At 42.4% G+C, this 12,915-nt stretch overlaps 1 protein-coding gene across 1 annotated transcript in view; it reads left to right on the top strand.

The window, feature by feature from the left end:
• The window catches only part of LOC306733422 (putative E3 ubiquitin-protein ligase UBR7), a 14,583-nt gene extending 2,832 nt beyond the window's left edge, over positions 1-11,751 (top strand). Inside the window, exons 3-12 of the mRNA XM_079214657.1 lie at positions 3,353-3,486; positions 4,824-4,884; positions 5,884-5,979; positions 6,323-6,376; positions 6,507-6,612; positions 8,201-8,280; positions 8,697-8,858; positions 8,946-9,111; positions 11,295-11,356; positions 11,507-11,751. Of these exons, the coding sequence (XP_079070783.1) occupies positions 3,353-3,486; positions 4,824-4,884; positions 5,884-5,979; positions 6,323-6,376; positions 6,507-6,612; positions 8,201-8,280; positions 8,697-8,858; positions 8,946-9,111; positions 11,295-11,356; positions 11,507-11,596 (1,011 nt within the window). The 3' untranslated portion in view covers positions 11,597-11,751. The remainder of the gene's footprint in view (positions 1-3,352; positions 3,487-4,823; positions 4,885-5,883; positions 5,980-6,322; positions 6,377-6,506; positions 6,613-8,200; positions 8,281-8,696; positions 8,859-8,945; positions 9,112-11,294; positions 11,357-11,506) is intronic.
• Positions 11,752-12,915: the final 1,164 nt, after the last annotated feature.

The following is a 12,915-nucleotide window of genomic DNA, read 5'->3' as shown; positions in this document are numbered from 1 at the left end:
GGCACTGAAACGGCGACAACAATGGCGGACGTGAACTCCCTCGGCCAATAATACGGACGCATCCCCACGGTTAACAGTTCAATGTTCGGGCTACAGAAACGCTCCTTCACACACAGTCGGGGTTGCACCACCTCTCGTTCACATACACTGCACCTCTCTTCTCACCGCTCAGTATAACGTCTCTGTCCGCCCGAACAGTCCTGAAGCCGGGCACAGACACGCTGTGGATTCCCCGTTATGATCGCTGGTACCGCTAGCCGTGTGTTTTCCTCGCTCAAACATCTCCGCGACTTATTGAGTGGCGTAATAATTGCGCGACACGGCGAATCGATAATGAAATTTGTTGCCAACTCTTTTAATAATTGGATTTTAGCGATGCGTTCTTGCAGCCCTATAGAGGAGAGCAGATCACCCTCTGAGCGAGCAGACTAAATAGCGGGGAGCGAGTGCGTAAAACCGGAAATTAAGATGAGGAATGAAAAGGGTTTGATAGCTATCACAAATTCGTGATGATTTCCAGTGAGAGATAATTACCGTCGGTAATTTCCCGACGCGAGGCACCCTGCTTTCAACCTGCCTGGTCAGTAAATCAGAGACTCTCTCGTGTGTGTGTGTGTGTGTGTGTGTGTGTGTGTGTGTGTCCAATACACATATGGGACTATTTTCTCCATCGCTGAAATGCAATACACAACGTTTGGTGGCTACAACTATTTGGTACTGAAAGGCAGCTTACTATTTACTTACTATTTTTAATGTCGCAGGTAACCGCATTATAAAAGTGTACATTGTGGACGATGCAGTACTGCCTCTCGTACCTTATTGCTTAAATATACACTCACCTAAAGGATTATTAGGAACACCTGTTCAATTTCTCATTAATGCAATTATCTAATCAACCAATCACATGGCAGTTGCTTCAATGCATTTAGGGGTGTGGTCCTGGTCAAGACAATCTCCTGAACTCCAAACTGAATGTCAGAATGGGAAAGAAAGGTGATTTCAGCAATTTTGAGCTTGGCATGGTTGTTGGTGCCAGACGGGCCCGTCTGAGTATTTCACAATCTGCTCAGTTACTGGGATTTTCACGCACAACCATTTCCGGGGTTTACAAAGAATGGTGTGAAAAGGGAAAAACATCCAGTATGCGGCAGTCCTGTGGGCGAAAATGCCTTGTTGATGCTAGAGGTCAGAGGAGAATGGGCTGACTGATTCAAGCTGATAGAAGAGCAACTTTGACTGAAATAACCACTCGTTACAACCGAGGTATGCAGCAAAGCATTTGTGAAGCCACAACACGCACACAACCTTGAGGCGGATGGGCTACAACAGCAGAAGACCCCACCGGGTACCACTCATCTCTACTACAAATAGGAAAAAGAGGCTACAATTTGCAAGAGCTCAACAAAATTGGACAGTTGAAGACTGGAAAAATGTTGCCTGGTCTGAGTCTCGATTTCTGTTGAGGCATTCAGATGGTAGAGTCAGAATTTGGCGTAAACAGAATGAGAACATGGATCCATCATGCCTTGTTACCACTGTGCAGGCTGGTGGTGGTGGTGTAATGGTGTGGGGGATGTTTTCTTGGCACACTTTAGGCCCCTTAATGCCAATTGGGCATGGTTTGAATGCCATGGCCTACCTGAGCATTGTTTCTGACCATGTCCATCCCTTTATGGCCACCATGTACCCATCCTCTGATGGCTACTTCCAGCAGGATAATGCACCATGTCACAAAGCTTGAATCATTTCTAATTGGTTTCTTGAACATGACAATGAGTTCACTGTACTAAAATGGCCCCCACAGTCACCAGATCTCAACCCAATAGAGCATCTTTGGGATGTGGTGGAACGGGAGCTTCGTGCCATGGATGTGCATCCCACAAATCTCCATCAACTGCAGGATGCTATCCTATCAATATGGGCCAACATTTCTAAAGAATGCTTTCAGCACCTTGTTGAATCAATGCCACGTAGAATTAAGGCAGTTCTGAAGGCGAAAGGGGGTCAAAAACAGTATTAGTTTGGTGTTCCTAATAATCCTTTAGGTGAGTGTATATTAGGGCTGGGCATGTTAACGCCGACAATGATTTTATCATGCGCGAACAGCATGTTTTTTTCTTTTGTGCTTTTTTTTTTGTTGCATTGGGCGTCCTTAGAATCGCAACGAATGAGGCGTGTATGAGCCTCCAGACGCACCGTCGTCAGGAGAATACACAACTGTTGCTCTCACTGAGACTACTGGACATCGCTGTAACCACAGTTATCTCGGAGTTACAGTTTGTAATGTACGTCAAAATTGACCGTGAAGACCGTAGCTTTAGCCGTTAAACGGCGCACTATGCGACTTCCGTTTCAACTCAGTTTTTCGCCTTCAAAATAAAAGCACCTTATCTCAAAACAGGAAACCAGATATATTTTGCTTACGGCAGACAAAAAAACATGCAACAAAAACAACAAAATTGATTGACAAACCGTTTCTAACTTTAGAACACATATTGAGTTTCTTACACAGTTCATTGTATTGATGAACTGTGGGTGCTGCTTCACATGCGTTGACTGTTATCGAAACAGAAGACAGACATTTTGAAGAAACGTGCGTGGAACATTTTATTCATGTTGCACAGCAGTGGAACGTTTCCATTCAAGTCAGCACACTTAGCACGGATAGTGCATACATATGATGCTGCTGAGAGACATCTGCTGTTGGAATGCGTCCCCTGCGTCGCATACTCTCTCCAGCTCTCTGTCATAGTGTCTCTGCAGAACAGTGCGTTTGACAATATCCTGGCCAAATGCAGAACCGTTGTGGGCCTTCAAACACAGTCCAGGAAGTGCCGCTGAATTAGAACAGCAACAAATTGAACATGAACAAAGAAGGAGTTGCTTGTCCCTCTAACAGGGACCCTTAATACTGAACAGACTGTCTATGCTGTTCCCTGATAAAATACACACATTTCTTCTGGTACCTGTTCAGAAAAAAAGAAAACTGATTTATATACTGTTAACTTGCTGTTGCTCCGAGAGTGCCTATTATATTGTTCTGATAACATTACTTTAAAATAAAAGCGTGTAATACACTAGTTTTTAATTCATTATTGAATTTTGCGCATAATGCAATTAATCGCTGTTTATCACAGAAAAATTATGCGATTAATCGGTTAAATGTTTTCATCTTTGCCCAGCACTAATCCCATCATGTTATGGATAGTGTGAAGGAGCTTTGAGTGGTCGGAAGACTAGAAAGATCTATAAATTACAGTTAATGTATCATATCTCCTGACATCACAACATGTTTAGAAGTGCCTTGTGTGTGTATATAATGTGTGTATGTATGTATGATTATGTGTTTTAGGGCTACGTGAAGCGTCAGGCTCTGTATGCTTGCAGCACCTGCACACCAAAGGGAGGAGAGGCAGCCGGAGTCTGTCTGGCCTGCTCATACAAATGTCACGAAGGTCACGACCTCTTTGAACTCTACACCAAGAGGTCAACACTCACCTTTTTAATATTTGATCACTCACATTTATACATCATTGATTATAAGCAGGATTGTGAGGGTGACTTCAGAAGCGTATTCCGGTGCAACTACCAGCTACTAACCCTGCTACGATCAGGACCATTGTTCCCTCTAAGCTGCGCGGCCGCACAGGCCAGTCGAAGTGGCCGCGCAATAGATTTTTCAGGCCGCGCACATTTTTCAGACCGCACAAACAATTTTTTTTCAGGGGTTAAAAATCTTTTTTGCGGCAGTGTTTCTGACATAGGAGCGCGCCATCTCCACAATAATAACATCTTTGATGTGACTTGTCGAGTCTTCTTGGCCAATCAGCGTCCCGTTTCTCGACATGCGCTCTCTGTACCTCTGCTAGCGCTCTGCCTCCGTTAGCACCTCCCACCCCCGATGTCCTCCTCCGGGCGCCAGGAGTGAAGCTCGCCCAGAGCGCCACATGAGCTCGGGCTGGCGCTGTTTAGGCTACTCTTTGCGGGCCCTGCTCCAGCAGTTATAGGCTACCATGATGGCGAAAAGAAAGGCAGAGCAGGCGCCCCAGAAAAAGGTCTGCCTAACGTTCAAACATGAGTGGCTAGATGAAATAGTCCAAACTGACACAGGTAGGATGAAACTTTCAGACATGTTTGAATATGAAGAATATGAAGTTATTAAATTGTTTATATAGGCTACCTTTAGGAAAATTACACCATGTCAATTTAATAGGCCTATAATTATTGTTAAGCACTGCATTAGCATTTTTCTTTCAATGACGTTCCACTTAAATGTTGTACCTGCTGAGAAATGACACCTTTGATACTTTTATTTTTTTATATATATCATTATCAGTCATAACCAGTCATAACCTCCCCTTATTGAAGTTCAACAAAGATTCTTTAAGTTCAACTAAACTGACTGGTAAAACACCATTAAAATGTTCCCAAAGTCCAGCCATTAAAAAGGATATTGAATAAATATCAACCTTGTATACATATTGATGCATTTGCTGTCATCTCTTTGAATCCCCTATGGCTAACGCAGGCTTGTGGTCATTTTCGGCAGGTCGCGTGGTTGCGAATTGCTCACAGTGCTGAAATGTGCGCTCAGAAGAAAAAAAAATAGCTCAGTGCTGAAAAAAAATTGAGGGAACATTGATCAGGACTACCAGTTACTAACCCTGCTCCGATCAGGCCCTTCGGGGCCAATGATTGATACTACTAATGATTGAAGCCATACAGGCCGATCACTGGTCTATTTGAAGCCACCCGCTCCGCAAATAAACTGTTTGTGTTTTCTGTACACAAACAAACAAACTCTTGCTCTCTGTTTTCTGTAGGAACTTCCGCTGCGACTGTGGAAATAGGAAGTTCACAGACCTGCAGTGTAAACTCCACCCTGTGAGTATTTTTCATGGCTTCAATGAATAAACAAATGAATTGTCTTTATTTACTTTGACTTTATAAGTTGAAATGATTTAGTAGATATACATGAGTCAATTGATCTAACTCCACAACTCTTGGGTGTCATGATAAAAGAGGAAATGTCCACATAATGAAACATACAGTGAAGGTTTCATTCAAATCCACTACTAGGAGGCGCTACAACTATACAAAAGGGCTCAGACGGTAAATAATGTCCAATGACATTCATCGCAATATTTAATCATGCATGTATAACTATTTCAAATTGCTCGATTGCATCACTACTTGTCGTGTGCATGCTCATGCGCATGGCACTAATTTGTTCAAAAGTCACACAACTTGGCAGATGTCTACAATTCAATTGTGAAAAGTTTCCTCAACTGTTTTTGAGATTGACCAATAGAGTATGACAGCATTGCAGAAGAAGATGGCGGCACAGCGGTGGGTTTAGCTGTCTGAGGCTCATGCTAACGCTAGATGGTCCCCTTGAGTAGAAGCAGCTGATTAGTTAACGTGTGAGAGCTGATTCTCTTTTTATTTATTATTTTCTTCCAACCAAATCAACACAATATTCTAAACTGTATGAGCAACATTCTGCGCTCTGATAAAAGCTTCGTAGTTGTGGTACTCGATTTTAAATGCATTCCTTCTGTTATCAATCAAGTACATTCAACGCGCTGTTGGCTTCATCTTTCTTTTTATTTGGCGCCGAACATGAAATGCGTCTATTTCATTAACTATAAAAGATGAACAGATAATTGATAAAGGTGGTGGATTCTAGGTCAAAGAAACTGTCAGTTTACATTATTAGTCACGGTAGTAAACTCCTGATCCGAGTAGTAAACCCCAGACTTCCTGGTCCGAGTGGTAAACCCCTGACTCCTGTGCCGATGGGTGCTTACGGTTGTATTTCACTTGTTTCTGATGGTGACCGGTGAGGACTCCATAGATTTACACTGTTTGTGTGACTTTCAGGAGAAGGAGGAGGTCAACAGTCTAAATGAATACAGTCAGAACTTCTTTGGAGTTTACTGTACCTGCAGCCGGCCTTACCCAGACCCAGACGACCAGGTGAGGGACGCACCTGAGCTAGCCAATAGAATCAGTCGACTCCAGCGCAGCTGTGAGGAAGAAATAGTTTTGAAATTTCTCTTCATATCAGAATTTGATAAATCCGGTCCGATAATGTTGAGAAAGTTTAGAAGAGCTGCTCAATTAAATGGGGTACTTCCCATTAAAGTTAGCATTGCTATATTGCTACATTATAGACATTGATCAATGTAATAAAAACTGATCATGATATATGTTTTGGGCCACATCGGGCTGACCTTCACCTGCCACTTACCTGAACACCAGGTGTGTTGTGGGTCCTTTACTAAGCCTGTCCCCTGTGATTGGTTGCTGTGGTGTGCAGGTGCAGGACGAGATGATTCAATGTGTGGCGTGTGAGGACTGGCTGCATGGCCGGGTGAGTCTGTTCCAAGTGTTATACATGTTTTAATATGTTTAATATTTATGTATTCCTCACCACACAAACATCCTCAGTCTTTATTCAGTCTTTATTTTAATAATAATCTAAGTCACCTCTATGTTGACAGCACCTGGGCTGTGTGGTTCCAGACTGTGTGGAGCTGCAGGAGATGACCTGTGAATCCTGTATGAACAAAAACCCCTTCCTCTGGACCTACGCCGCCCACCTGTCAGGTAAACGCTCTGCTCTCTTCCTCTCACTGGTCAGGTTAACGCTCTTCCTCTCACTCTCTGCTCTCTTCCTATTACATACCTGCAAACTTGTCACCTTTTGGTTTTTGGGAGGGGGGGGGGGTCAACTTGCCCAGTGTTTCTAAGATCAGAGTGAGACACGAAAAAAAAAATGAAGTTGTGCTCTTCGCAAATAGAAGATCTTTGATGTGTCGAGTCTTGGCCAATCAGCGTAAAGATGTCAACAGCGGCTTCATTTCCCTCCCACCAGTTTTTTGATGGCAAGCTAGTCAGCTAGCTAACACGTTAGCTAACGTTGTTGGAGAGACAGCGAGTGAGATTACTGGCAGCGGCGAGTCCGTGGCAGCGTGTGACGTCAGACAGGAGAGCGGAGAGTCAGCGGCTCTGTTAGCTCTACCTACCGACACCTGACTACATATAAGGAGAGGATAAATGGAGATTTTATCCAACTTGTATTTTAATTAAAAAACAAGTGGCCGAAATGAGTTTCCTCCGTAGGGTGGCCGGGCTCCTGTTTATATTTAAGGGTTAAGATCTACGTGTAGAAAGTATATCCTCCAGTTAATTATATTCTACATAGTTATGCATATATATATATATATATATATATATATATATATACACACACACACACACACACACACACACACACACACACACACACACACACACATGTATGTATGTATGTTTGGCGGTTTTAATCACTGTCACACTGGAGTGAGGTGTGCATGTTCAGGTTTACCTGGTGGAAACATTTATTTATATATATATATATATATATACACACACACGCGCTACCGTTCAAAAGTTTGGGGTCACTTAGAAATGTCCTTTTTTCAAAGAAAAGCACTGTTTTTTGTTTTGTTTTTTTCAATGAAAATAACATTAAATTAATCAGTAATACTCTATACATTGTTAGTGTGGTAAATGACTATTCTAGGTGGAAACGTCTGGTTTTTAATGAAATATCTACATACGTGTATAGAGGCCCATTTCCAGCAACTATCACTCAGTGTTCTAATGGGACATTGTGTTTGCTCATTGCATAGAAGACTAATGGATGATTAGAAAACCCTTGAAAACCCTTGTGCAATTATCTTAGCACAGCGTAAACAGTTATGCTGGTGAGAAGCTATAAAATGGCCTTCCTTTGAGCTAGTTGAGTATCTGGAGCACATTTGTAGGTTCCATTAAACTCTCAAAATGGCCAGAAAAAGAGAACTTTCATGTGAAACTCACAGGTCTGTTCTTGTTCTTAGAAATGAAGAATATTCCATGCAGGAAATTGCGAAGAAACTGAGAATTTGTTTGGGTGACCCCAAACTTTTGAACGGTTGGGTATTGCCAAAAGAAGAAATAAAACCCATAATGATCATAGTTTGCCAGCTTCTCAACGAGTGACGCTGTTGGGCACTGACTCGCCCCTCCCCTCCCCCCGCTGGTGTCACCTTTTTCACCCCTCATGAGTTTGCAGGTCTGCAATTACCTGTCAGGTAAATGCTCTTCCTCTCACCTGTCAGGTTAGCTCTCTGCTCTCTTCCTCATCGTCTTCCTCCTGTGTGACGCTCAGTTGCAGGTGCAGCGGTTCAGGTGAAGGAGGAAAGAGAAGCAGACGAGTCGAACACAAACCTTCCTCACAAAGAAGAACAGGTGAGAGGATTAAACTCCAAGTTCACATTACTTAAGTACTGCACTTTCTGTACTGAGGTACAGTTCTTTATATGCTTTAGTTCAGTACTTTATGTATATATTCATAGATATATAAGTATATAATTAGGAGACACAGTGAAGGTCCTCTACGAGACAAAGACAAACATTTTGAAAATAAACCCAATGTGATTGATCCACCAAAAGCTTTCTGTTCTTCTGTCCTTATTTTACTTTTACTATTAGATTATGGATTATTTATAATTCATCCAGTATCAATATAAATCATATCAGGTTAGACCCTCCTAGGATGTCCTAACTCTTCAATGTGATGGATCATAATGATGGAGCACTGATCAATGTGATGGATTATAATGATTGAGCCCTGATCAATGGGATGGATCATAATCATCTATCAGGGGGAGGAGGCGGAGCCCAGCTGTAAGCGAAGCCGTGAGGAGGCGGAGCCCAGCTGCAGACTGAAGGAGCTGCAGGCCATTGGTCAGCAAAGAGTCCAATCAGGAGCCGTGTTCTGGCCGTCAGGGTGGCGCTCCAAGCTCTGCTTCTGCACCACCTGCAAGGTGAGCTTTACCTGTCTGGGTTTTTATTGGCTCACATACTGATGAAGAAGCGTCTCTGTGTACTCAGGAGCGTCTCTGTGTACTCAGGAGCGTCTTGCTGCAGCCGGCTCGTCCTTCCTGCTGGACGAGTCGGACACTGTCCTCACCTACGAGAACAAAGGAAAGAGCAGCGACAAGAGAGCGCCGGGACGTGACCCCCTGATGTCAGCGCTGGACCAACTGAACCACGTGCAGCAGCTGGAGATCATCCACGGTACACACAATGTCAATGTATACAAGTGTTTCCCCTAGGTTTACAGCTTTGGGGGAGGGGGGGGGGGGGAGACGGAGACGGACGGACACGGACGGACATACATACCACATCATCGTACCTCACAGTACTACAAAGTAATACCTTTAGTGCTACTAGAGACTCCATCTGTGCTTTTATAAATAATAGAATAAAGAACATTGCAATCCCTTTCAAGTAAACCAGATCGCTCCATCAGAAAAAAAAAAGAAAAGTGCTATCACTGTGTTAGAAAAATTAAAATAAAGTTCTATCCGTGCATAAAATAACTAATATTGAGTTACTACTAAATATCTTATTGTGGAAAACAATAAGCTATATTTTTGCAAAACAAAACAGACAAACAATTCATGCTCAATGCTGAGCTTAGATCTGTATGCTGATGAGACGCAACAGCAGAAAAGACGACCTCACGGAAATCTCATAAATTGGCTTTTGGCAAAATGCCAAGAATAGGAGAGTCTGTGTGGAGCCTGTGGGATAAATAACAGAGGAGGGATTTTGATGCATGTGCGAACGAGTCCGAGGCCTATAGTATCTGCGAGTAGATATGTACACGGGTATGGAAGGAAAACACATTTTTACAGGTTAATGTTTATACTCAGCCGCCGCCCCCGAAGACTCCAACGTGTCTTTATCCTCCCAGTCTTGACTCAGAATCAGAAGTCTCAGTTTTACAAGAATATTTATTTATTGCCAAAACTGATTTAAGGACAATGGTTAGTTTAAATAGTAATAAGTTAAAGAGTAAAATGCAGCTTAGCCCCTAGTACAGGCCTGGCCAACCCGCGGCTCCCGAGCCGCATGCGGCTCTTTGCCTGGTTTCATGCGGCTCTTGCGTTCATATCGAAGTTTTTTTTTTTTTTTTTTTGGTGTCAAACTCAAGGCGCAACGGCTTGAAAGCCATGAAATCGCGGACCCGTTTTCAGTCTTTCGCGGACCCGTTTTCAGTCCATCAGTACGGTCATTTTACATGAAAAAAAATTAAAATAAATCCTGTGCTTTTATTTCGAATGGATTTTTTAATGCGGCAGAGTGCAAGTTATTCAATTTCAGTCATATTGATGTAATGTGTTGTAACTATGTTACGTTATTCATTCTGGTCACATGACATCTATTCTTCTGTCCATCCAGGGAGGGGGATCCTCCTCTGTTGCTCTATGAAGGCTTCTTCCTGTTTTCCCTGTGAAAGGGTTTTTACTATCTTTATTTGGGGAGTTTTTCCTGATCTGATGTGAGGTCCCGAGACAGGATGTTATGTTACAGATTGCACATTTTAATTTGTGGTTCTGGGCTATATAAAATAAACTGAATTGAATATTCACACACTCCTCAATGCTGCACACTTTACTTGCGTGAGTTTACACATCGGACTATTTGTGATAGTTTGCTTCATTCCGTGAAAGGGAATATTTCTGTGTTTGGCATACTGTGACACTATCTCACTTTCAAACGGCGCCATATTTTCATTAAATCAAATTGAGAAGTTGACTGGTTGGCCACCCCTGCCCTAGTAGAATTAGTAGATTACAGATACTTTGCCATAGCTGGTTTCGATGCGTTTTGAGTCGGATCCCGGTTTAGACAGTTTAGATAAGAAAGACAGTATAGACTAGCAATCTAGTAGAACCCAACACAGCAGATACAATAGTTATATTGCAGACATACTTTTAAAGAGTGTAATCAGGCAGGATTCAGGTAGTCCAGCAGTCTGTAATCTCACAGGTAGAGCTTGCACTGCAATACAGAGCAGAGAAGAGTTGTAACGCAACCATGTAGAGACAGAAATGACATGCTGTCGTGTAGATGCGATCAATAACATACGACCGTTTAGTTTGTTTAATAAAAGAACAAGGTGTAGACCTGTTCTATAGGAAAGGGAACCTTTAAATTACTTCTGTTATCTGGCGCTATAGAAAAAATTACAGGGATGCGGTGGTTTTTTTCAGGGGGTGCCCCGCCCCCCTAATATAACGGTAGAGGGAAACACTGGGGAGCAATTCGGGGATAAGGTTCTGGCTCAAGGACACATATAACACATGGACTAGCGGAGCCGGGGCTCGAACAACCGATCCTCTGATTGAAAGACAGGCATGCTAACCACTGAGCCACAGTGTACTTACTACATGTACAACTGTATCTTTCAGGTTACAATGACATGAAAACTGAACTGAAGGACTTCCTGCAGAGATTTGCAGAAGACGGAAAGGTGGGTTTACTGAAAATGTATTTAGACTTGTCCTGACCTTTTAGATTTTTGACCTGCTGCTGACACGCCATGTTTATAACAACTGCTCATGATGTCATGTGACTGTTCTGATGGGTTGTGACTCCTGATGTCATGTGACTGTTCTGATAGGTTGTGACTCCTGATGACATCCGTCTGTTCTTTGAGCAGCAGAGTCGAAAGAGACGACGGGATGATGCTGGAGGCTTCTTCCCTACCTGAAGACCTTGAAATGACCTTTGACATTTCGGGTTCTTCATTTTCTGTCTTCATTTTACTTTGAAGCTGTCAGACATCCTGTTTTTAATGTGGTATTTCTCAGTGGTGACCAACATGTATGTCTCCGTTCCTTTTTAATGAAAACTAATAAAACTCAGCTGAACAATGGCCGAGTCGTCATATTTCAGGATCAATCAACCCACAGGATTATTCCTTGATGTCACATGAAGGAATTCAAATTACAAACACCTGAAAATTCAGGTAATAATGTTAGTATTAAAACTAGTCAGATATACACATCAGAATTGACTCGCGTGCTGTACATCATCCTGCTTATACATGGCACTTACTAAAACAAATCAATACTTTGAACCTAAATATTGCTTTAAAGAAATGAGCCCTCATGATATGTTCCTCCAGAGTCTTTGGTCAGAACTGCGTCCAAGGCAACAATCTGTTATTTATCAATCTCGTCAATATATAAATACATATCTCTACTTTGTTCAACCAACGAACTCCAGGATGCCGGTCTGTTCCATGAGGAACGGGAAGTAAAGACCTGAACCCTGACCCAGTTCACATTCACCACGTTCTTCTCCTGAACGTAAGTTTCAGAAGCAACTCCGGGGGGCTATGGATCCAGAGGGGGCATCTGTGTGAGAGCGCAGCTCGGGGATTTGATCAGTCTCTGATGGGTTCAGAGTCTGGTGTTGTGAGACCAGGACCACAAAGATCCCAGGATACGTTGCTGGTGAGGGGCCCCTGCTTACTATCAGACCACGTGTCTTTACAGCGTCATTAGGTTGAAAATGCCTCATTAATGCTCGATAGTGTCTTTTAGTTTGTGTTAACTCCAGAGTAACTATAGAGCAGTAAAGTACAAGTATTTAAAAACTGTACTTGCTGTAGTACATTTATTAGTTACTCTGTACTACGGGGTGCATCACCAACTGTCTCCTAGTATTTTCTGGTGAGGACGAGATTTGAACCAGCGGCTCGGTTTCTGTTTGTTCTTTAGAGGAAATCTAATCTGCCTGTTTACTGTTCAATGTCACGCCACCTAGCATCTGATCCACTCATCTCATCTCTGGACAAAGGGTCATTTACGGGAGATTTTCTTTATTTTTGTATTACTTATTTTGCCTTTTTTAAGAAGGAAAAAAAAAAAAGAATAATGTCTTGATTAACAGATATTAGCAGGAATTTCAAAGTTTTCCCTTTCCATAAATTCAGATTGAATTAACCAAATGTTTTTTTAAATACAGGAATATATGTGTGTGTGTATCAATGTAGACTGTATATAGCTTATATATATGACTACA

Source organism: Taurulus bubalis (assembly GCF_910589615.1).
Source record: "Taurulus bubalis genome assembly, chromosome: 3".
In the NCBI taxonomy this organism is placed as follows: Eukaryota; Metazoa; Chordata; class Actinopteri; order Perciformes; family Cottidae; genus Taurulus; species Taurulus bubalis.
The sequence above is the reverse complement of the archived record's forward strand: the minus strand, read 5'-3'. Positions and strand labels throughout refer to the sequence as shown.